The sequence below is a fragment of the Spermophilus citellus genome (genome assembly GCF_964194105.1).
Source record: "Spermophilus citellus genome assembly, chromosome: 5".
NCBI classification, from domain to species: Eukaryota; Metazoa; Chordata; class Mammalia; order Rodentia; family Sciuridae; genus Spermophilus; species Spermophilus citellus.
Window position 1 is genome coordinate 167,986,177 of NC_138186.1, and position 25,918 is coordinate 168,012,094.

At 45.0% G+C, this 25,918-nt stretch overlaps 1 protein-coding gene across 6 annotated transcripts in view; it reads right to left on the reverse strand.

Annotated features, from left to right (window-relative positions):
- The window catches only part of PRKN (parkin RBR E3 ubiquitin protein ligase), a 1,414,869-nt gene that overhangs the window by 413,436 nt on the left and 975,515 nt on the right, over positions 1-25,918 (reverse strand). The window contains exon 8 of one of the 6 annotated variants that reach the window (XM_081293733.1): positions 18,233-18,267. The exons of the other annotated variants lie outside the window; for them this stretch is intronic. Coding sequence (XP_081149859.1) covers positions 18,248-18,267 — 20 coding nt within the window. The 3' untranslated portion in view covers positions 18,233-18,247. Of the gene's footprint in view, positions 1-18,232; positions 18,268-25,918 lie in introns of those variants that run through there. 6 annotated transcript variants of the gene reach the window in all.

The following is a 25,918-nucleotide window of genomic DNA, read 5'->3' on the forward strand; positions in this document are numbered from 1 at the left end:
CCTGATCCATGGCCAACTCACTTCGTTCCAGGAGTGTCCACAATGGCGGTGGGTGAGAAGGGTTGGGCTCTGTGGTTGGTGTGGTGTGGTGTGTTTACCTGTCTATTAGCCTGGAACGTATGTGGATCACCTGGCCGGTGGTGACAGTTTCCACAGTGGTTGGCAAGGCCGCTGCCCACTGCCATCCACTAACAAGCACTCCTGACAGTGGCTAAGCGCTAACCACCAATGCCTCTGTTCCTTCCACAGTAATATCAGAAAGTGACCAAGCAGCCTCATATCCCTGCCCAAGATCCCAGGGAGAAAGGCCGTACCTTTTGCACACCAATGCCTCATAAGACCCGGCACAGTGTCTGATCCAACACATTAATCTACCTGGATAGTCATACTTGGTGTGATGAATTCAGGACACAAACAGCCTCGTCTCAGTTCATAGTTCTTGCTGCTGAGAGCTTAGGTAGGCAAGTTTTGTCTCCAAGTGAGTCTGAAATATTAGCTCTTTTCTTACTACTGGGTTAATACATTTAAAAATTGTACTTTAAATGGAAAGTCAAATGATTTCATTTCATTCATGATGTTAAATGATAATATTCTGTTATATTTAGCCCCTCTCTTCTTCTTTATCTCCTTCTCATGAGACTCCGAGCTCCCAGTGGCCACCCTGGGGAGAGGGGCATGGGAAGCAGCCCACTTGAAGGAGGCCAAGTAGCTGCACGTGGAGGAGTGGCTAGTTCGGGTGGGCGGCTCAGGATGGGAAGCCCTCAGCAAGACCTCCAGCACCTGTGCCCTACCCCAGCCCTGGAGCGCAGGCAGTGCTGAGGTCCTGTGCTGAGTGCTCCAGGACCTGGCCCTTCTCCTCGTTGCTAGACCCCTCCTCCTTCCCATCAACTCCAGAAGGCCCCTGGAAGCCACCCCTGGAAGGGAGCTTCTTGGCCTACACCAGGAGCTTGTGGAAGGGTTGACATGACCCAGGTCCCTCTGCACTGAGCAGCGGGGAACTGCTGAGGAGCAACAGCAGGGGGTGGCGATTTCTGAGGAATCTCAGCTCCTTCCCACAGCTGAGATTCTCAAGTCGAGACAATCGGGGCAAAATAAACAGAAGGGAGAAGAGGTGTGGAGACAGCATTACAGACAAGAGCGCCTGATGGGTCCCACCTGTCAACAGAGTCAAGTGGTTGTGGTCCGGCTTTCTACACGGCAGGCTCTGACTTGAGTGCCGCATATGTATTGGAGTAATTGTCACTCCATTTAGAGCTCTCCTTAGAAGGGCATCCTTTAACACACAGTCGAGCACTAAAGGAGATGACAAGAAAGCCCAGAGCAGAAGGTCAAACTGCAGCCATCAGATACAACCAAGGTTTGCTGTGGAAAGAGCAAAGCAGTGTCCTGGTGTGGCAAGCCTCCAAGTGGGAAGGCAGGCTCATCCTTTCCCTGGATCTCAGCTTCCAATTTCCCCTCAACCTTGTCCACTCTATTTCAAAAGGTCTTGGGGTGCTTCTGCTGCTGGTCTGGCATCATCATGAATCCCTTTAGGTCAAGGCAGCAGTTCTGACCTTCAGGAATTGTGTTTAAACTCAACAGAGACAAGATAACAGACCTTCTTCCACCTAAATCCATGAACATCTGTAATGTGAAACACCCACACCAGGACACTGCTTTGCTCTTTCCACAGCCCCAGGGCATGCTTTGCTTTTTCTGCACCACTGATGAGCATCCTAAGAGTCCCTGGTCTTGCCCTCCTCATTGAGCATCTGCCTGAGGCAGTCCACACCCACCCAGTATGGCTGTTGGATTGGGCTTCCTCCCAGGCGAGACTCCTAGGGGGCATGTGGATCCCAGAAGATGAAAGTGTCTGAATTCCACCCCAGCTGGGCCACTTACTAATTATACCCAGGTAGGCAGTCCCACAGCCCTTTATGCCTGCATCTTAAAATTCCTTTGTTTCTGAAATAGAGAATAAATGATATTACCCATTTTGAAAGATCACTGGACAAACCTTCCATGAGACCTTTGGTTCCTCTGACACATGCATACAATTCTGGGGAACAGTAGTATCTACTAATTACTGATTTTAAGTAAGATATTGGAATACAAACTACTTGAAAAATTGGCAAATTTACCTTGAAATGTCTGAATTTCCTAGAAGTTATGTTTGCTTTTTTAATTTTTTTAGATTTTATTAAAGAAAAAGAAAAAAATTGCTTTACTGTTCTAAATAATGTAAGACTATAGGCTGGGGTTGTAGCTCACTGGAGAGCACTTGCCTAGCATGTGTGAGGTTCAGGGTTCCCTCCTTAGCACCACATAGAAATAAGTAAATAAAATAATGGAATTGTGTTCATCTACAACTAAAAAATTTAAATAAAATAATAACATAAGAGTATTCCATTGGATTTTAGCATAGGTCCATGATTTCTGCCTGGAAGAAAGCTGTCTTTCAGGATGTAGAATGCTCCCTGGCATACCTAGGAATGGCCCAAATTTTGCTAGAAGAGGTTTAGCTGCTGGGTCCTTGCCCCCTCTCCATCATTGTCCCCATGACTTCCTTGAGAGAGCAGAGCACATGAGGACCATTCAAGACTGCTGTGCTGCAGTTTATAGGACTGCAGAAGACAATGCCCGAGTCCCTTCGATAGTGTGTTTCACGTGTTCTGAAATGTCTGTCTCCTTATGATCCAAGTGACCCGGGAAGGTCTGGCCCACAGAAAGGGACACCTGAAACAAACCCTCATGACACATCAGGGCCGTTGGTAAGCTTGTTTGAGCTTTGTGCTTGAGTTTTACCAAGCCCAGCTCAAGGTGCCACACAGAAAACTTGCAGCAGTTATCAGCCTAGTAACAAAGGAACAGAACAAGCACCTTGCAGAAGAAGAAATACAGTCAACAAATACATACAAATGTTCAACATCTCTAGCAATTAGAGAAATGCAAATTAAAACTACACTGAGGTTTCATCTCATTCCAGTCAGAATGGCAATTATCAAGAATACAAGTAACAATAAATGTTGGCGAAGATGTGGGGAGAAAGGTACACTCATACGTTACACATTGCTGGTGGGATTGCAAGTTGGTGTGACCACTCTAGAAAGCAGTATGGAGATTCTTCAGAAACCTTAAAATGGAACCACCATTTGACCCAGCTATCCCACGCCTTGGCATAAACCCAGAAGGACTTAAAATCAGCATTCTACAGTGATACGGCCACATCAATGTTTATAATAGCTCAACTCACAATAGCCAAGCTATGGAACTAACCTTCAACAGATGAATGGACAAAGGAAATGTGGTATATATACACAATGGAATATTAGCCATAAAGAAGAATGAAACTATGGCATTTCATAAATGGATGGAACTGGAGACTATCATGCTAAGTGAAATGAGCCAATGCCAAAAATTAAAGGCTGAGTGTTCTCTCTGATATGCAGATGCTAACACACAATAATGGTGGAGGTGAAGAATAGAAGTTCACTGGATTAAACAAAGGGGAATGGAGGGAAGGGAGGGGTGGTAAGAATAGGAAAGACAGTAGAAAATATCAGACATAACTTTGCTATGTTCATATATGAATTCACGACCTGTATAAATCTACATCATGTTCAACCACAAGAATAGAATCCTAATTAGAATAAGTTATACTTCATGGTTTATGTTAAAATACACTCTATTGTCATGTACATCTAAAAAGAACAATAACAAAAATGTTAGCCTAAGAAATCACCATGGCCACTATTACATCATAAGTATGGACTCCACAGCAAGACGGGATAAACTCTGCCATCCCTAGCACAGGCCACAGGTACTTCACATGGCAGCCCAGCCTTCTATCGTCCATACAGCTGCAGGCTGGCCTGAGGGCCTCGGCCCCATCCCCTTGCCAGGCCACCCCCTGGTGGGCATCTGTCTCCATCCTAGGAACTCTGCATGGCTGGTCTGACCTCTCTTCTTCCCTCCTCCCTCTCCCAACTCATCCTCCTGCAATGTCTTCTCTCCTCCTTGAGGCCAAGTCTATTTTCCTCTCTAGATTACTGCAACTCCTTGTGGAGGGGACTGTTAGAGGGTCTCTTATGTGGTAACACAATGGCAGCTAAAGATAAGGTCCTTGAGGTCAAGGGTGAGTTTTATGCATTGTATCCCTCAAAACTTCCAGGTTCATGGCATATACTAGGCAATCAATGCCCATGTGTGGCTAGATAAGTGACTGAACAACCCTTATGCTTTAAATTTCATTTTAAATGTCAAAAAGCCAATAGACTGCAACACCATAACATTAAGAATTTGCTAGATCCACAATATTTAAACTTTTCTTCATCTCACAAATTCGATATTATAGCACTCATCAGAGAGAATGAATGAGAGAGTGAGGAAAAACTTGCAGAGTTTATTTATGGAACATTTCAATCAAATACTGTTAAGCATTAAAATGTATTAGTCTTTCCTAATAAATGTTACAGGGACCTACTGTTTCCTACATGAGTATAAGGATTAGAGGAATACAAGTTACTTATGGAGTTCTCTAAAATATGATGTATGTTTTGCTAATTTAATCTGTCCTAATTCATTAGCGTAAGTAGCTCAAGAATTTCATAGCTGTAAGTCTTGCTTACCTAGCTGTAAATATATGTGTGGTATTACATGCTGACACTTACTAAAATAGATTATGAGTCATTCTATCAAGACCTTGAGCCCAGAAATAATTCCTTTTGTTTCTAAAGAAATCAAGATTGCTATTTTAAAAAAAGAAAAGACTTGAATACAAATGCATTTTGTCAAAAACCGGAGTCCCATGAAACTGGGTACAGCTCTCATTTCGGGGAGAAAGGAAACAACACATGCTTTTAGATATATGCAAATTACATGCTTATTAGGAACGCAAACAATTATGAAAAAGCATATTCATGAGAGTGATAAAAAGTGGTGTATGGATACCCCACTTGAGTTGCTGGTATCTCCATATTCGGGCATGTCCGTGGGTCACTAATTATGACGCATGGAAAGAGGTTTTGGACAGGGGCAAAGCCCATCACCTAAGGAATGGGGCTCCCCTGGTTCTTCTCTACGTGTGCACTTAGGGTCTGGTCAGCGCAGGAAGCTGGGATCTACTGGAGCAAGGACGGGGACAGTTGATAATAGTCTATATTTTAAGGAAAACACACATTGTTTTTACAGATACTTAGCACACAGGAGAAGGGCAGTCAATATGGATCAATGGATTGGTTGATCAACATTACCGGGGCTCAGTGTGCCTTAGCAGAAAGATTGTCACAGCATGTTATGGTGGCTGACTAAGTGCCCTTATGACAAGGCCCCAGAGAGCGCCTCTGTCCCTTGCACCACGTGAGGTTAAAGTGCAAAGATGCTCTCTAGGAACCAGGAAGTGGTCCCTCAACAGACACCAAATGGGACACTGCCAATTTTTCTGTTTGGTCTTTGTTTTCCTTCGCAAAGCCTCCCCGAGTGATGCCGCCTGGCTCCTGACAACTCTACGTAAAACAGAAATCCCTAAGTGAAAAGGTTGGTGGGGGGTCTGCTGGTTACAGGTGGAAGAACTTCATGGGGGGCTAGGGACTTATGTTTTATTTCAGAAATGCCATACACCACAACAACCCACAGAATTTTCCAGAAATCCATATTAAGGATTAGCAAAGCACTCTTATAAAAATATTAATAGAAGACTGACATTGCTAGTCTCAGTGGGAAATGTCTCCCAATAGCATCATTTCATGGGGACGGGGCTGCTGCCTCTCACACAGAAGGAAGAGTGGAGAGTGGCATGGACCCCCACAGCCTGCCCGCGTCATCATCTTGAAGAACTCCTCCAGTTCACCACGCCTCCTGTCCCTTGCTCTCCATGCTTCCTAGACAAGAAACAGCCTACTTGGATTTGACCTCCCTGGTGTGACCAGCTGGGACGGGTTCCTCACGTTTGTCATCTCCCGGACCCAGATGGGAGGGGCCAGCTGGCTGCCAGTGCAAACCCAGAACAGCCCCAAGAGCGAAGCCGGAAAGCACGCACAGTTCTTCAGAGCTCACACTTACACACTTATCATTTGAGCTTACACTCATCATTTGAGATCACTGTTCATTTTCTCCCCAGAGCACGCCATCATAGATTGAAAAGAGAAGAGGGAGACGAAATGTAGTGTAGACCAAAGTAACTCACACTGTGGCCTGCTTCAGTGGATGCCACCACCTAGTCCCTCAGTGGCCTTGGCCCCTGGTTGCTGTAAGTTTTACTCTAGAAACATTTTCTTCTCAGATTCAGAAGAAACTTGAACATAAAGTTCTGTTATCTCACAGTGCAATGGTGAGACCCCTGGAACTCCTGACTTGGAGCTCTGGGGCTCCGGGCGACCTCAGTCCCCCTTTGTCAGTGGTGGCGAACAGTTAGGCTGAGCTGGGTTGAGCTCTTGGGGTGGCTCTTGAAGATAAATGCGACATGCTGATACATGAATCAACCTGCAGAGGACCGAGGGACACCTGACCACCCTCAAGTCCAGGCTGCCTAGTCACTTCTGAGAGAAGACTAGGGGATGTAGCTATGTAGAAAACATTTATAAACCAACTGTATAAATTATAACTCTGACAGGAAAAACAAGCAAAAACAAATACAAAAGGCCCTTACACCATTAATTGGCCACGCATCTGTTTTAAAATTCTGATGTTAGATGATCAACAGCTCTTTATACCTATGAAAATGTCTAAACAAAACTGCAAAAGCTATAAATAATGTATAGATTGACTTCTTCATAATTAGTTTTAACAAGTCTGTCACTTAAGTAGGATATGGGATGCTCACATTAATCTTAAAGATACCACAGCACATTATCAATTTAAAAATACTAAAATTAAGCCAGGCATGGTGGGATGCCTGTAATCCCTGCAGCTCCGGAGGTGAGGCAGGAGGATCACAAGTTCAAAGCCAGTCTCAGCAGAAGCAAGGTGCTAAGCAACTCAGTAAGACCCTGTCTCTGAATAAAATACAAAATCGGCTGGGGATGTGGCTCAGTAGTTGACTATCCCCGAGTTCAATTCCCAGTCCCCCCCCCCCCCGGAAAAAAAATACTAAAATTAAATAAAGCCTTTTCCTGTACTAATCTATAAGCAGCTTATTTCATTAGGACTCTTGACTTTCTGGTCTATTTCAGAGTCATCTAAAATTAAAATTACTCTAAAAGATATTCAAAGAGTCTCCTACCCACCAGGCATAAAATTAAAATGCCAATGAAATGTGGATTATCTGAAAGATCGCCATTGAACAGATCCTTCATAACTCTAAGATAATGGGGTCAATGAGCCACACACCGAGCCTGGCCATGTGACTCACTCAGGGTGCAAGACAGACATGAGGACAGGATCAAGACATGAGGACAGGGTCTTGATGAGGATCAGGAGGTCAGGATACACGCAGACTTCAGGGAAAGGCCAAGAGCCCATGAGCCAGTCCCCTGAGCTGGTGCTGTGGAGTGGGGAGCAGGGAATGCCTGCAGGGGACCCAGGGTCCTCAGAGGAGACCACTACCATGAGGTCACTTTTGAGCAGAGGCCTAAATGAAGTGAGGGGATGAGCCTGATGAACTCTGGGAAAACCTTCCAGACAGAGCCAGAGGGGCCCAGATACCCTGCGGGGAACAGACTTGAGCCCTCGGGGAATGGCCGCAGAGGGGCCAGGCCACCGTGTCCTTGCACCCACTTATTTTGAGGTCACTGAGGAGCCATAGCAGGTATTTGAGCTTGAGGAGGCTCATTATCTGACTTAAGAAATGACCACTCTGGCACCAGATGGAAGTCCAGACTGGAGGAAGAGGCCGCACAGAGGTTGGGAGATGGGAGATCAGCTGCAAGGCTGCTGCCAAAATCCAGGCACGAGCCCACAGTGGCTGGGATGGGCTCGGAAGCAGAGGTCATTTGCTGGAAGGTGTTTCAAAGGGTTTGGGAAGGATTTGCTGAGGGTAGTGTGTGTGTGGTATGAGAGGAAGGAAGGAGCCAAGGGGACACGAGGTGACGCTTTTGACCTGAGCACTGGGGTGTCCACCTGGGGAGGTGATGAAGACTGGCACAGAAGGATCATGTATTCACCCTAGGCGGCGTGGAGAGGGGGTGCCCGTCAGGAATGCACAGGGGCTGACTTTGGCACTTCAGGCAAAGTGGGAGCTAGAGATACAGATTTTGGGGTCATCAGCATACAGTGAGCATTTGGATCCATGAAGAGAGCACAAGGTAATGTAGGGAGGGAGTACAGGTAGAGAAGAGGGCAGAAGGGAGGAGGAACCTCTGGAGGAACACAGCTTTTACACAGAGTCCATGGAGGTGAGGAGGAACCACTTTCTAATCACACATGATAAACTATCCTAGCAAGACTTGACTTCACTGGCAAAGGGTAGGTTTGCTATATTTAGGGGTTTTTAAAAATTTTTAATCTAAAAGCTCAAGTAAACAAAATTTTAAATTACTATATAGATTCTCCTTGACTTCAGATGGGGGTTAGGTTCTGACAAGCCTATCCTAAGTTGGAAATAGCATTGAGCTGAAATGCATGTATTACACCTAACCTACCAAATGTTGTAACTTGGTTCACTTTACCTTACATGTGCCGAGAACACTCCCATTAGCCTGTGGTTGGGCAAAATAGCCTAACACAAAGCCCATCTCATAAAAACCTCATGTGCACATATAGAGGGGTGTCTTGTAGACATGGATTTGAAAGTACAAAATGCAGTGTGCAGACGATGCTGTCCATGAGGCACACTGTAAATTACTGCTTCTTTATCCACGTGGTCACAGACCTGCTGGTATATCTCACGTCAGATCTCCAGGCAGGAAAGGATAAAACCCAAGATTAGAAATGAATTTTCTACTGAACACATTACCCCACATCACTATCAAGTTGGACGATCTTGAGTTGAACTGTCATAAGTCAAGGACCTTGTGTGCTCATGTGGATCATTGCTGTTGCCACTGAGGTCCCCATTAGGTAGATTTCAGTTGGTGGCACTTCAAGGATGTACTCCCAGAGTGATCACATATTATTAATCCTAAGATGAATACTTATTTACACACACACACACACACACACACACACGTGCATCCTACAGTCGGTGGCATCTTGGATCTCATGCATTAACTACAGTCTCTACAGTCATGGCTGCCTCCAGTTGGTGTCAGGGCGAGAGGCTGCTTTTCCATATAGTAGCACATGGGACCAGTATCACAGAGTGCCAAAGGGTGACAAAGAGTCCAGGGGAGGAAGGAGAGGCAGTGACAGGAGCCGCCTGTGGGCCAGGCTCCTGACAGGCGCAGTGTTTTGTCCAGGCTGTGCTATTGACTAGCTCTGGTGCCAGTCACCTACAATCACTTTGGCCCTAGTAGGAAACACAGTCTGAGCCTGCACCGAGGCTGGCTCTGTTTCCACTCTGCAGACATGTCTTTCTGGATTCATACACCCCCGAGGAGTTGAAGCGTGTCTCCGTTGTCTTTGAGTTCCCAGAAGTTAGCACAATGCTTGAATACAGTTGGTGCTCAATAAGTGTTTTTTTTAAAAAAATGAAACCTACCCCCCCATTTGGATATAAAGTTTTGCGACCTGTAAGCGGAGAGGAAATGTACCATGGCTGTGTCTCCTGGCTGCAATGGTTGAAGGTTATATCTCAGTGCCCAGAACTAGATCCCGGTGTCGTCTCCATGGAAACACAGAGAGGAGCTCTTGTGTCCTTGCACCGAAGCAGCGAATGCATTCTTTAGGATAATAACAAGCTGCAGCATTTACAGAAAGGATAATGACCTCTGTTATGAAACATGCAATTTAATAACTCTAACAAAACAGCAAAGCCAACCACGATGCCGTAATTGACTCCTGGTGGTACAGGTGTCTAGTTCACGGGCAATGGTGCTGAGCAGCAGGAATTAATCTTCCTCATCTCCTTGTCCACCCGTTCTATGCTCGATTGCTGCTTCCCGGGCAACTTTGTCTTTTTCTCCTTGTTGTATTTCCAACTCAAATGTCCTAAGCTGCTACTCCGCTCACTTCTTCCTGTGCGTGTGGTGTGACCTGTGTGCTGTGTTCCTCCTAAGACAGGAGTTACAAAGGGCTTTTAGAAATACAGACATTAAATATTTTACAGTTCCTACAGAAGACTTTTTGTGAAGATTGTGCTCTACATGTATTTAAAACACCTAGGAGAGTAGCCATAAAAGTCAATTTGAAAATGCCTTTGAGATGTAAATAGTGTTTGCATAGGTCATACGAGCAGCTTCAGGGCACAACAACATTTAGCAAGAGCTCTACTTAAGCCTTGAATTATCCTCTTCTCCCAGTTTCTTGAATTATGTGACTTCCAAGAAACATTCTGAGTACTAATGGGTAGCACTTGGTATTGACAATGGCTGCTGTACAATTCCTGTCCTGGCCTGGCCCACACCATCTCCTGAGTCAGCAGCATCTGGGCATGCTCTGTATGTCCTCCACAGGAGCAAGGGCTCTTTAAAAATTTCTTTGAGAGACATGCATTTGTATAACTTGGGCCATAATAGATCAATGAATCAGGATAGAAAAGCCCCAGTGGCAATTCCCTAGAGCAAGCATCTCCAAGGCCAAAGTGCCTCCAAGTGGTTAGCACACTGGCCCAGCAGCTGAGAATGGATTTCACTTTTTAAATGGTTAGGCCAAATAATAAATAAATAAATAGGTACTCTTTTGTAACAAGTGGAAATTATATGAAATTCAGTTGCAGCACCATGAATAAGTCTTACGGGCTCCATCCCCACTCGTTCATGCATCTAGGGCTGCTTTTGCTTCAACTGCATGGTTGGGAAGCTGTGACAGAGACCATAGAACCTGCAAAGCCCAAGATATTTACTATGTAGCTCTTTTCAGGAAAAGTTTCAAGGTGGCAGGCGTGTGCTAAGGGGACCTGATTTGTAAGGTCATCTGGATCACATAATCATGTCCCAATTGGTTCAGGAGGGGACAACTGGTCAACCCTGGCTTCACTTAGTGTGTTCCCGATTAAATTCTGGATGGCAGGGGAGAACATTCCAGAAAAAAAAAATGGCTCTGTCAGATTGCAGGGATGAGAAAGAAAAGCTCCTTGGTGGTGTAATTAGTATTTTAAGTAGCTTTGTCTGAAATGATGCTAAAGTAATCTGCAGTCCTTTATCATGTTCAACCAGAGAGCACAGAACCATTCAGCTCACTATAATTGCAAATATCCCTTAATGAATATATATTTGCTTTGGCTCCCATGCTCTATTTTGCATCAATGCCTGCAATTTTGCAGATCATAAAATGCCCCAGATTCCTTTCATTAAGGTGTTTTCACCTGGATAAAATGATGAAAACAGATTAGAACAATTCTAGGTGAGTTATGCAGGAACCAAGGGTGATACAAATAGATTATGTCTCTTCTTATCTGGAAAAGTAGGACTGGTAGAGAAGAGAAAACCAGTTTCCTACAATGAACTCTCAGCCTTGGAGAAGGGTCTGGTGAGGACAGGAGTGGGGAGGGGCATCCTGAATGACTGCTGTGCAGGTCATGGCCCTGTGCCCAGGATGCCTTGCATGATCCCATGTGGTATCACAAAGACCAGGAGTAGGGATCTGATGAGCTGACCCTGAGAGCCAGGTTGTCCACATCATCACTGTGTAACCCAGGATGGGCCCTCATTTATCTCCAGGGCTCAGTGTGCTTTCTGTGAAGTGGCAGCATGAAGGATTGCTGCTATGACATCTCAACAAGAGGGTGGGGGCGTGAGGCCTTTCAGCGTGTTGGGTGGTCCTTTCTGCTGCTGATGAAGAGCTCACTGAGAAAGGTCTCAGACTTTGAACAGAGGCCTAGTGATCCTAAGGTAAAATTTAAAAATTCCTCCATGGCAAGCATTAAACCCAGGACACCCAGAAGGTGGTGAGGAGACTTTTCTGCAGTCCCAGACTTTCCTAACAGCTGGACACTTGACTTAAAGCATGTTAACTGTTTCTAATAGGAAATGAAAACCTTTCATCCGCTGACTGACAAATAACCACCAAACAAGAACAATATTTGATAGAGGTGAACCCAGCTGCTCCGGGGATGCAGGTTTTCAACTGTAGTGAATGGAGTTGTGGTCTTGGCTATCTAAATATCAAGGATGTTGGTTTTAAGACCCACTGGATAGCTTATTCTTTTGAAACCTAAATTATTTATTTAAACAGCAAAAAGTGAAAGAGTTCTATTTTTAATGGTATTAGTTTTGTTTTAAGAATGCCCTCGAAGTCAAGAAATAAAAGATGTTTATTTATGCTAAAAAGTGATTTATCTAGATTTACGATTAATTATACTACTAGATCATATTTTTTCTTACTGACCCATAGGTCCATTAGAAAGTTAGGAAACATAAATAACTGATTTCTCAATAGAGCACCTGGGCTTGCAGAGTGGTTAAGGTCCAGACTCTGGAGACAGATGCAGACCCTAATTCTGACCTAGCTGCTACCAGCTGGACAATGCCTTCATCCCTCTGAGACTCAGGTTTTTCATCTATGAAATGGGCACAACTACAATACCTGTATTTACAAGGCTGTTGTAAACACCCGTGAGATGAGCATGGAGCACTTAGCACAGAGTAAGAAGGAGAGCAGCCACAGGGCTTAGGAGCAGGATTCACCTTTCTCCCTATGCTCCACACAAGGCCGCTCAGCAAAGAAATGTACAAAGTCAAGCTGCAGTGCACATAGTTACCCTTCACTGACTCCCAGCTTATGCAGAGGACAGAGACCCCAGGGGCTCAGCAGGAAGGACACATGCCTATGCATTGCACACACACACACACACACACACACACGCACATTGCACACATTTATGCACACATCTTTCAACACAATATAAATTTACCAAAGACAGTGGCATAACCCCAGATGACAGGGTCTGCTGCAGTGCACATAGTTACCCTTCACTGACTCCCAGCTTGCACAGAGGACAGAGACCCCAGGGGCTCAGCAGGTGATGTTTTGGGCCTGGCAGATGTGATCATATATAGCTACTTCCATTCAATGCCCATAGGAGGAATGTGGTGTTTTATGGCTTCAAAGCAAATACACCTCAGTGGAGCTTATCTCCCAGGGCTGCTAAAGACGCTTTCAGAACTGGCCTGGAGGAAATCCCAGCAGGGTCCTCTTCAGGGAGGCTGAGCTGGACCAGGAACACCCAGGACAGCTTCAGCCCTGACCCCTGCAGCACTGACCCCTGCAGCCACCCTCAGGAGGAAAATCACGCTTGGACCTCAAGTCAGAATGTCCTCGTGTGCTCCTCCCCTCCAGGGTGGCCTCGGAAGTGTTTATTGCTTGGGCTCTTCTGTGACACACTGGTGTTTCAAGTCTTAAACGCCCACCTAGAGGACTCCAGACATTGCAAAAGTGCCAGAAAAACTGGGGACCCAGTTTTTAACAATACGCCTTTAGTATAATACCCTTCTTTAAGAAATGGAAACATGTTTTTTGAATATTTTCAATGTGGAACCGCTCACTGTTACATGCAATAGCTCTATAGAGTCGGCCTTCTTGTTGGGAAACTTACTAGGAGTGCATCATACTGCTGTAAATAACCTTTTTGATCAAGAGATGGAAGTGCATCGGCACATCATGAAGGATGTGAAAGAACCTTCCCCCTGTCTCTTTAATTAGAGCACTGAGTACTTGTGATGAATTAGGCTGACTCAGGAAACTACAGGAAATAAATCTGCTGAACAGTTCCATTTTCCGATTGCTAGCTAGGTTAACATGCTTTAATAAACAAATAAATATCTCCATATGGACCATTATCTCAAGCAACTGTAAATCCTCACAGTATGGGGCAGTCTATGCCCGTACCATCCTTCAAATGGCCCAGGTCCGCTGCTGTCCTCGAGTAGCTGCCCAAGTGAAGGGTGCCCTTCACTGATGGGAAAAGGTGACACTTTGATTAATGTGATGCGCATGCTGTCGAGGGCTACAGTGAGTATTAAAATGGCATGTGCTAATTTAAAATCTCAGCTGTCATTAGACTGGAGTGCAAAGGGGAGTCACCTTCTTAGAAGAGCGTTTCTATCCTGGAGGGGACAGAAGCAGGGCAGCCTCCTCTCACCACTGCTGACTCTTGGTACACCCTGCTTGGGCTCCGGACACATCCTGGGATAGTTTTATTTTCTTTTTGAAAAAAAAAATACAAAATAAAAAGATACTGAGCAATTTCCTTGTGAAAGTATATGAAATTAAAATGAAGATTTTTAACAAAACTGCAAAAAAGCCACGAAGCAGAAACTGGAAAGTATTAAAAACTGATGTTATTCATGTTGCAATGGCTATAAATAGCAACAAGTCTAAAATGGTATCTGATTTCCCAAAATGCTCATTTATGTATTTTGCTTTAAATACTCGGGTAGCCATTATCTCATTGGGATTCTATGCTAGGTAATTATGGTCTGACTAGCAGATCACCTGGTGACCAAGCTTTCCTCACCCCGTGCTCCCTGGAGCACCTTGCAAAGCAGAGCTGTCCCTGGCCCAGGACACAGCTCGCAGGTCCCCTGTGGGGGGAGGGTAGGCGAGCACGGCAAGATCGTGTCCCTAGTCATGCTGGGGTCACCTGAAGTTTCTTTCTCCATTTTCAAATGGTGGCCCCGCCTTTGGGGGTGGCTCAGAGGATATTTGTTCCAATTGTCAAAAATCAAAAGGTGCCCAATGACCAGTGGCCACACCCCTAACCTGTGTGAAAGCTCAAATTCACTGGTCATTCTGGGAATCCTGGAGGTGGTTGAAGAGAGAGAGAGAGAGAGAGAAACAGGTGATTTTCAGGGCAAGAGACAGGTCACTAAGTAGATTCCCTAAGACCAGGAAAGGCTCAGGGTTCTGCAGCTCCTGGAGGGAGCTCTCTGGAAGCCCCTCAAGTCAAGGGAGATCAGGCTGCCAGAGGCCAGGCTGCAGAATGGGGCCCACAAGGCAGCTCCAGCTGGCACGGAGCAGAAGCATGGACCACCTTAGAACACGTGGGCTTGGAATATATCAGTATCTGGCGATTCTTCAGGTACCGCAGGAGCCTGATGCTTGGGTGATGTGCAGGAGGGAGAGAGCCTGGGACGACTGAGAGAGGAAATCCTGGTCAACCTGGGGCCTTATCTCATTTGGTTTTAAGAAACTAAAGAAGTGTAGCAGTTCTTGCCACGTATTTTTTTAAATATTTATTTATTTTTGTATCTTTAGTTTTAGGTGGATATATTAGTTTGCTTTTATGTGGTACTGAGGATCGAACCCAGTGCCTCATGCATGCTAGGCGAGAACTCTACCACTGAGCCACCACCCCAGCCCAGTTCTTGCCACTTATGCTTGTGGCTTAAAATTTGTACCCACCAAAAATGCATTGTGATGTTCATTGGAATGAACCAGACTACAAAGAGAGAGGAGTGAGAGTCCAGATGAGGAGAGGTTTTGCATGAAACAGCTGCCTTGAACTGACCCTGCCGGGGAGAGAGATGAAGGTGGGCGTGGACATTCAGGAGGTGGACGTTAGAGGTGAAGCGAACCGCTTCTTGGTTGTTGGCTGTTTCTGAGATCCTCATTCTAAAACACTTGGCTTTGCAGGAAGGAACCGAAGATGCTTACTGGGCAGGGAGGCCAGATGAGAAATGAGGAGGGGGGAACACATGTGGCCACAGGATAAAGAACCGTCCTTGTGCTGGGTGCAGTGGCACATGTCTGTAATCCCAGCAACTCAGGAAGCCAAGGCAGGAGGTGGCAAGTTCAAGGCCAGCCTCAGCAACTTAGCAAGGCACTAAGCAACTTAGTGAGACCCTGACTCAAAATAACAAATAAAGTGGACTGAGTGTGTAGCTCAGTGGCGAAGAACTCCTAGGTTAAATCCCTAGTATAAAAAAACTAAAAAATAAACCACAAGCCTTGCACCACACAGCCAAGACTGGCAGGTGTTGAATGGACCTTGAGCCTAGGGGAAAGTCTTTAACCACCTGGTCCTTCCGTTATCTCAGCTGCCGTAAGGAGACAATGTTGTCTCCCCAGGACAGCCGCTGTGAATCTCCACGAGATGACAACTGTAGGATGTAAAGTATCTCACATCTGACCCATGGCTGCTGGCTCCTAGCATTTTCCTCGGATTCCCAGGGGAGCAAGGAATAGCAGTGATTTTAGGGAGGACGTGGCGTGACTGTCTTTGCCTTTGACTTAACTTGCAGGGATCCAGGTTCAGCAGACTCTGACATCCAGGTGGAAGATCTCTTTTTCCACCAAATGCAGTGTAGGGTGGACGGCTGTCCAGGGTGGCTCCGCCACAGAGCTTTGACTTTCAGAAAGGAGACTTGTCCCAGAAGTCTGAAGTGCAGCTCAAATCTCTCTTCCTCCCTGTTCCCCAGACTCTGCTGAGTCCTCAAAGTAGACCTCGAGGTGGGAAAAAGCCATGTGCTCCTAATTCTCAAGACAAGCAGCGAGCACCATGCAACCCTGGGAGGGAGGGTCCTTCTTTCCATTATCCTCTTTCCTAGCCCTTTGCCTTGACTCCCCAAAGGGCTCAGGTCTTCTGTCACCCAGGGCCAGGTCCTGGGAGCACAACTTCTGGGCTCCTGAATGTCCAGTCCTCACATAGGAGCAGATGCACTGTTTGGCTGGACAGAAGAGGCCAACAGAACACAGGAAAGATGCCCTAATGAACTCTCCAAATGGCAGAAGGTGAGCTTCACATTGTGACTTATGGCTGTGATTTCAACCAGGTTCACAGCCACCTGAGTGGGGCCTGGGGAGGCTGTCATCGCTGGAAGAAACCAGAGCACTGCAGTGGAGGGGCTGGCCTACACAGAGGGTGGCAAGTGGACCAGGTGGGAGACAGCTGTGGCCAGTCATGAGAGAGAGTGCAGGGATCTAGAATAAGGATGTGGCCCAGGGGCCACAGGCTTTACTCCAATTTTCTATCACTGAGTTACTTGCATAAAAACAGAAGGGGGAGAAGCCAGGTTTCACTCTTGAGATGGGGACAACATATTTAATTAGGAATATACTCTAAAGTATTTTTAAAAACATATATTCAAAATGATTTTTTTCCTCATTCTTTCTAGGAATAGGATGTTGGATGCACAATGTTGGGTAATTGTTGAAATTGGCATACAAGTATTTAAAGACCACGTGATCTTGGAGAAAACATTTAAAAAATATTTAATAAGGAGAAAGTTCACTCATTTGCTTCTGTCAACCAAAGCCCAACACTCAGGCTTTCTTACCAAGTGGCCAAGAAATTGTTACATGATAGAAATGAACAAAAATTTTATTCAAACAAACAATATTATATTCAAAGCTTTGCATAGTGTCTCGTTATTCTAGTGCCAATAAATTTGTTATACCCTTATCAGAGAAAAAAATAGCTATCTAATACTTGGGAAATAAAATAATTTGGTAAATAAAAGTTTCAATTACAAAACTATGATTATTTTAAAAGTTTTATATTTCAGGCCATTGTTGTGGTTTGGATGTGAGGTGTCCCTCAAAAGTTCCTGTGTGAATGCAGGTATGTTCAGAGGTGAAATGATTGGATTCCAAGAGCTGTAACCTAATCAGTCCATCCTAGTTGGAATGGACTAACTAGGTGGTGACCATAGGCACAGGGGACACTGGAGGAGGTGGTTGCTGGGGGTGTGACTGGGGAGGGCACGTCTTCCCCAGGCCCCTTCCTCTCTCGGCTTCCAGCTGCTACGAGGGCAGAAGCTTTCCTTAGCCACGCTCTTCTGCCATGATGGGCTGTTTCACCTTGGTTCTGGAGCAATGGGGTGGGCCATCTGTAAACTGAGACCATCTGTAAACTTAGGGTGATGGAAATGTTCTAGATCTTGATTGTGGTGCTGGTTACACAGGCACATAGAATTGTAAAAAACCATTGCACTACACACTTTAAATAGCACATTTTTATTTTATGTAAATTGTGCTTCAATAAAGTTGATTTTAAAAGAAAAAAGGAATGGTATGCTTGTTAAAGAGATCATAGCCTGTAAAGAGATGCTAAGTGCTTTGCACAGAGGCAACAGAAACGGTGTCTCAAGGACATCTTGAGAATTTGAAGACTATATCCTTACATAAACAAGGATTCAGAAGTCAAAATCCTTTGAGAGTAGATCCTGGGGCACCCTGTTCACAAAGTGGTGGGGAGGCTAGGGTGTTGTTTCATCATGCTCAGCCACTCAGAGCCCACTGCAGCCATGATTACGGGGGACCAAGGACCTGAGTGAGCTGGCTGCAGGTCTTGGCATCATCCATGTGGTGCTGGTTCTGTAGGAATGCAGGATGATATTGTTAAGGGGTCATCGAAGCTTCCACTAGGATTTTCAAAGGAAGGCAAACTGTAGCAGGGTCAGAGTGGGTGGGGTTGCCAACACCCTTTAGAGAGTACATCTTCCCACCAAGTTTCTAGAAACTGGATGTGGAGTTACAACACATGTTTGCTCTTGTTGCATGGCTGGGTTTTAGTCTTGCTTTGGCCCTGTTTCTTTTTTCTATGTGCTATTCTTCCTTTTTGGATAGGGAGTGTTTACTCTGTGTCACTGTATATTGGAGATATGTAACTTGCTTTTGAGTTTTACAGGGGCTTATAATAAGAGTTGGCTTTGAATCTCAGATGAGACTTTGGATTTCACTGTTGTGGCAATACTGAAACCATTAAGACTATGGAACTCTTGGAGATGCACTAAATGCATTTTGCACTGTGAGATGGACATGAGCTTTTGGGGACCAGAAGATAAGAGGTTGTTCCCTGAAAGTTCCTGTGTTAATATGGAAATATTTAGAAGAAAAAGATTAAAATATGATAGCTGTAAGCTCATAAGTCCATCCAAGTTTGATGAACTGACTGGGTGATAATTGTAAGTAGATGGGGCATGGCTGGAGGAGGTAAGTCACTGGGGGTGTGCTCGGGAAGGGAGCATCTGTCATGTGGTCCCTTCTCCTCTCTGCTTCCTGGCTGCCATTAGGGAAACAACTTCCTTCCACGATGCTCTTCTGCCATGATGTTCTGCCTCACACTGGGCCTGGAACAATGGAGTTGGCCATCTATGGACTGAGACCTCTGATACCTTGAGCCAAAAATAAACTTTTCTACTTCTAAGTTGTTCTTGTCATGTATTTTGGTCACAACAAGGCAAAGATGATGAAAACAGTCAGAAAACACTTATTTTTTTAAAAAAATATAACTATTCCTATGAAGCACTTTAAAGATCTAAAAGCATCATTAAACATCTGAGAAATGAATTTCTTTCCAGAACAGAAGGGCCATGCATGCATCACTTACAATGTATCTGCATCTAGTTGATTAACAAGTGAGTTAAAATTCTTTCATTAGGGATCAGAAGGCTTTGAAAATGGAAAAAAAAATTTGCTTTCAAGACTAGTGGTAACAATCTCATTGTTTACTGGAAAAAAGAGAATCTTTTTTTTTTTTTTTAATCAGAAGACAATCAATTTTGATGGACTTATCAGTACTCTGACTAGGCAAATTCTTCTTCTATCTGGAGGTAACTCTCCATTAGGCCCTGTGTTCAGTCTATGGAATGACCTTCACATAAAGGACTGTGCACATCCTTAGCAGTCACAAATGCTGCTTCTGTGCGATGACCTTAGCACTCTGGAGAAGTGCTTGGGACCCTCTCAGGATTCCTGTGGTATCAGAACCAACTATATTGTGGATGAACACTGTCCCCAACCTTCCTAGAGAGTATCTTAGAAAATCTGTCAGCACAACCCCAGCTTGAAAACTTGACAGATCATGTGTTTTTATTAGTAATGACCCACTGGGCAAGCCCCTTCAGAAAATGAACAAACCATGAATACATTATCAGTATGTGTGTATATGTATATACATATACATATATAAGTGTGTGTGTATATATATTATATAATATACATTATATATTGTTATATATGTATGTATGTATCATGGCCCCAGTATTTACATTCATTCTATATAGAACAAAAACCTAGTACAAATATCTATTAAAGGGCTGGGGATGTGGCTTATGCAGTAATGCACTCGCCTGGCATGTGCAGGGCACTGGGTTCGATCCTCAGCACCACATAAAAATAAAATAAAGATTTTGTGTCCACCGAAAACTAAAAAATAAATATTTAAAAATTCTAGCTCTCTCTCTCTTTTTAAATGGCTTTATTGTATGAAAAAATAGTAAATTTGAGAGCGTGAGAAATTTGTGATCAGCCTTGAAGTACCTGGGAGTTTAGGTTATTAGCATTTAATTATCAACATCACCCTTAGAATTCCTGTTTTTATAAATGGATGCCTAGAGCACTTTGCACGACTTTGCCAATAGTTTAGTGGCTCTCCATGCAGCGTCAGAAGATGGAATAAAAGGGGTGAGTGCCTTGACACATGGTATATATCTTTCCTCGTTTCTTCCCCCATTCTTCACATGTGTTTATGTCCTACTAATCTGTACAGATCAAGTTGTACACCCTCTGGGTAGGAATTATGCATACATTACAATGCTTTTATAAGTCTTTACACTTTGTTGGCACTGAATAAATATTAAAAAGCATAAATCACAGAAAAATTGCTACTGAGCTTTCTTATTATGGGTCTAATCTACCCAGTGGCTTCTCATGACCTATACAGTACATTATAAGTTTCTTAGATTGGTATAAAACTCCTCCAGAGCCTGTAGCCATGACTTTCCGGTTTCTTTAAACTAGTTCCCATCAGCGGATGAGGCTCCACTTAAGTCAGAACAATGTTCTGTGAGAGGAACATGGAGAGTCTGCCTCTGTCTTGGCTAGTGTTCTTCCCTTGACCTTGACCTGAGTGTACTTAATAGACTCCACATGGTCTCTTCCCCCCGGGAGCCCTGCTGCTGTTCCCCACACTGCACACTTCACTCAACCAGCAGGCACCGCGAATGGACTTGGAGGCCCAGTAACCTGGTGCTCAGCTCACTTCCTCCTGGACAAAGTTGACTCACAGATTACAGAGAGGGTTTCTCCCAGCTGCCCCCATGGTGTGCGTGTCACAGAGAATGAGGAAATGTAGCCATGAGTGGAATCGAATCCAGAAGGCACGTTTGGGGTGGTAGACATGGAATGGGCAATACCAGTTAATAACAAATGAAACAAAGCATTAGCAAAATAAGGTGTATCCTCATTAAAGTACCTGAAGCCTATTTGCCTCTCCCTGGAGCTCATGAGAGGTGGTTATAAAGTCAGATGTCTTTTGGTGCCTGTTTTTTGAAATGGGAATCCAGCCACTGTTGACGTCTACCCTGCTACAATTACTTAATTGGAAGAATATTAAGGGTACTATTTTAATTAAAAAAAATGTTTCATAATACACTTCCCTCAGACTCCTCTCCATCTCTTTATTTTCACATTTTACCTTTTTATTCTGTATCTTCAACCCATACGAAATATATTTTATAGCCTTTCTCCTTTGATCTTTGAAGACTCTTCTCCCGACTCCCCCTCCTGCAATGCAGCTCTGCTCCCGACCGCCCTTCCTGCACTGTGTCTGCTCTGCTGGCTCCTGACCACACTGCTCTTCTGTGAACTGCAATAGGTCTTAAGGAAGGGACAGAAGCACAGGTGAAAACCAGGGCACACCACCCCTGAGCGCTTCAGGGACACTGGATCTTCTCCACCCCCGGGGTTGGACTGCGTGGGGATGCTGGCCTTTTGGCTCTTCTGGCAGAAGCAAGGGCGTGGTGATTTCCCCTGTCCCCGGGGAAAGCATGTGACAGGACCAGATGGGAGGATGATGGAAAGACAGGTCTCAGAGCAGCAGAGGAGTCTATCTCCTTATGCTCAGATATTCCAGAAACAGGTTCTATCAAAGGTTTACTAAGCCCCATAAATTCATCAAGATATTTAAACGAGACCATAACATTTTGAAAACATAAATTTTATCATTTACAAACTTCAAATTTGCCACCATAAAAACAGGCTGCTGTGGCTTCTGCTCTTTGGAATTCTTTCTGCAAGTTTTTACGGAGCATCTCTTATGGCTGGGTACTATTCTGGGTTGTGCAAACACATCGGCCAACCAGAGGGGCACCTCCATACTCAGGGGTTCGAGGTTAGTTGGAGAAGCAGGAAATAGGGAAGTGAATGGACAGCCACCCTGTTGCTCCCTTCCCTAGTCAGGGAAGGCACATGGGCTCAGATGGGCTGTGGACCATCCTCTCTGGCAAGGTCAGAAGCAGACATCCTGGATGGACAGCGGCTCCTCTCGTGGGGCACGACAATATTCTTTGTGTTTTTCTGTGTGGGGTGGAACCCAGGGTGCCACACCTGCCACGCAGGGCTGTACCACGGCGCCCCACCACAGCCCTCCCGGTTCTTGATCCTGACGTGGAAGGAGGTATGGAAGTTGCAACTTCTGCTTCCAAGGAAACATCTCCACCTACAGCTGCCAATCCACGTGGAGGTGCACGGCAGAGCTGGGCTGAGTCACCCGGGGAAGCTGGAAACTGACGGCTTTCTAACTTTATTCATTTGACTGCAAAGCCTATGAAGAGAACCTAGAACTTTAATATAGCATTCCTGATTTCATGTATTTAATTCATACTCTCTTTACAATCCCTAGAGTGCATTCACCACATGTTAGGTTTTGCCTTGGTGTTCATTTGCATCAAGGAGAGAATCACATCGTTCACCAAAAAATAAAAAATAAAAAAGGCAATCTAGACCCCCCTCCCCTTGAGGCTGGCCTGAAGTTATTGTTTGTGTATCCGTTTTAATCAACTGCTCCTGTAGTACTCTTTGTCAACTCATGGTGCTGCTAACACTTTTTTTTTCTAATGATTAACCTTAACACACACAATTGTGCCTTAGATCAGCCATTTAAGTTATATAATAATTCTGAAAAAAAGGTCAATTTTACAAATGTCTGGACTATTCAGCATCCTCTGGGGTCTGCCAAAACCTTTTAAAGTAAAAGCTATTATTTCCAGAGCTGGGGTTGTGGCTCAGTGGTGGAGTGATGGCCTAGCACGTGCAAGGCCCTGGGTTCGATCCTCAGCACTGCATAAAAATAAATAAATAAATAAAATAAAGGTATTGTGTCCAACTACAACTAAAAAAAGGCTATTATTTCCTATGCTAAGGAATCACTGGGTCACGGGACACTGGGTGTGTCCTGTTCACCATCCCAGCACACCCACGTGTCCTTGGTTAAGCATTCCTGGCTCAGACAGGAATTTGTTACACATCCTTTTTAAACAGTTTTCGTACCTAACTTAGCCATTTATCAAGTTTTTTTTTTTTTTCTCTTATGGGTAAGCAATTCTGAAGAGGAATACAAGACTTAATTCAGCGTTAAATGAAGTAGAGGACTAAGTCTTCCCCTGTTCTAGTCTCCTCATGCACCCAGGGAGGGAACAGAGGCCCTGCAACACCCTGGGGTGGACCCCACAGGAAGAGCACACTGTGTGGAAACACCACCTGTCACACCTGGCTGCCACCACACGCACTGCAGGGCTCCTTCCCTTCCACCGAGGGAGGGCTGTCCTGGGTGAGGCCACCTTGCCCTTGTCACCTTCCCTGCCCTCTGGTCACAGAGACCTCAGTGTCCAGTGGAACAGGGGATGTACAGTTGCCTGGAGTTGGCTTGGGCTCACCTCCATGGCCAACAGGCACGGCTCCCTCCCGACCGCACCCTAGAGTCCTTAAGCAAGACCTGGAAGAGGCGTGTCCCTCCTGGACTTGGCCCTTCACCTGCTGGTCCACTCTGAACTGCGTGACAGTTTCTATGTCAACTTGACTGGATCACGGGCTGCTCACACGTCTGGATGAAGATCATGTGTGTGAAGGTGTTTATGGAAGAGAATGGCATTTGAATTGATGGCTCAGGACAGCCGATGGTCCTTCCCAGGATAGGTGGTGACATCCGCTCCTTTGAGGGCATGGACACAATGGCAGAGGGGCACTGAATCCACTCTGCCTGATGTTGTGAGCGGGGACATGGGTCTCCTGTCCTCAGCACTCCTTCTGACTGGACTTGGAAGGAGTGCTGTTAACTGAAAGGCTCTCAGTTCCCCTGCCTATAGATGGTGGGTTGTCGGACTTTTTATCCTCCACAGTCATGTGAGTCAGTCCCTCAAAATAAATCTCTATTGTCTGTCTGTTCATCCATCTAGTTGTCCTTCCTCTGTCCATCCACCCATCCACCCACCCATCCATCCATCCATCCATCCATCTTATTGCTCCTGATCTCTCACTTGGCCTGAACTGTGGATCTTGGAAACCTCTACCTTCTCTACCAGACAGTTTGGTCCCCGACTGCATCCCTTGTATCAACAGCCTGACCTCTCACTTCCTGAGCTCAGTGATCTGAATAAACAGCTTCTCAGCCTGATCTTGGCTCCCAGCTCTGGCCAACCCTTGCAGCGTGGCCAGGCCTTAGTGCAGACCAGCTCTACTGCTTCTAGAGCTTTTCTGAAGTTGGGGGGTCAAGACAGGCTGGGACTGAAATAACCATCATCTAAGAAGAAGAACCTACTTAACACGGACAGCCGGCCTTTCAGCATCGATATTTTTGAAGCCCGCAGGTGCAGGCTGTCTGGAGCCTATATTTAAAACTGTCTCTGGCTACAGCAGCATAGCTAACACACATCTACTATGCTGCAAGGGAACTTGAAGGGTGAAAACTTGAATATTCAGAACAGATAGGGAGTATTTAGGGTGAACATTATTTTGTGAAAATTTTTACCATGCTAGTCCTTAAAAGTGGACCTCTGATACATTTATTTTTTTTTAAAGATAGAGAGAGAGGGGAGAGAGAGAGAATTTTTTTAATATTTATTTTTTAGTTCTCGGCGGACACAACATCTTTGTTGGTATGTGGTGCTGAGGATCGAACCCGGGCCACAGGCATGCCAGGCAAGCGCGCTACCGCTTGAGCCACATCCCCAGCCCTCTGATACATTTAAATTGTAAATTGATTATTGAACTTTTGATTTTCAAAACCTACTCTTTAAAACTCAAATAGTGTACAAATGTGATATATAATTTTTATACTTCTTACCATTTATGGTAGTTGCAGTACCTAAAGCTACTGCCAACACTGATTTGGCATACACTGAGCAGGGTTAGATCCTGTGGACCTCTGGTGACACTTCATCCACCTGTCTATACCTAGCCTTATTTCACATGCATTTCTGTTTAAAGGCACTTTATTTAACGCACATTGTTGTTGGTTTGTTAACATTAAACCCAGAACCAACAGCGCTCAGGCCTGAAGGAAGCCTCTCTAACACATGCTTCCTCCATGGGGCACGGCACAGTCCCCTGGCTCTTAGGAACTCTAGACAGCACCTCAGCTCTGCACGTGTCCACGACAACTGAGTGTTGGACAGACTCCACTGTGGGTTGCAAGGAAGTTTCAGCAGGTGGGTGAGCTGCAAATAAAGAGTCTGGGATCCCACTGCCACTATACTTTATTGTTTTGGTTTGCCCGTGTGTGGATGAATAAGTGCCTGGGCCCACTTTTTATTCTCTCTCCAGCTTTCTAGATTTTGCTCTCCCTCTAGGTCAACAGAGGACACTGTGTAGGGATCAGGGCAATGGTTTTGTGTGGTGAGCACTGAAGGCCGACGTGCCTCTGACACACTCTGGGAGCTTCAGTGGCACCGCTGTAGATGGGTACGTTTGCTCTAAGGAGAACAATAACCAGAAGAACTTGAGCCTTACAATTAAATACCAAGGAGGAGAAAACGTAGCAAAAAACACAAAACAATTTCCTTTTACACACTGTTTTCAAAGAAACACTGAAAAAGTAATATTAAACCTTCAGACTATAATTGCCCCTGAAATGAGTATTGTGAACATGATTACTTTCTCTTGCAAAAATAAGCACATGTTCCTCTCCTTAGCTCCCAAACTTGAATGTTTCAAAGAGAAGCCAGAAACAATGAGCAGGCCATGGTTC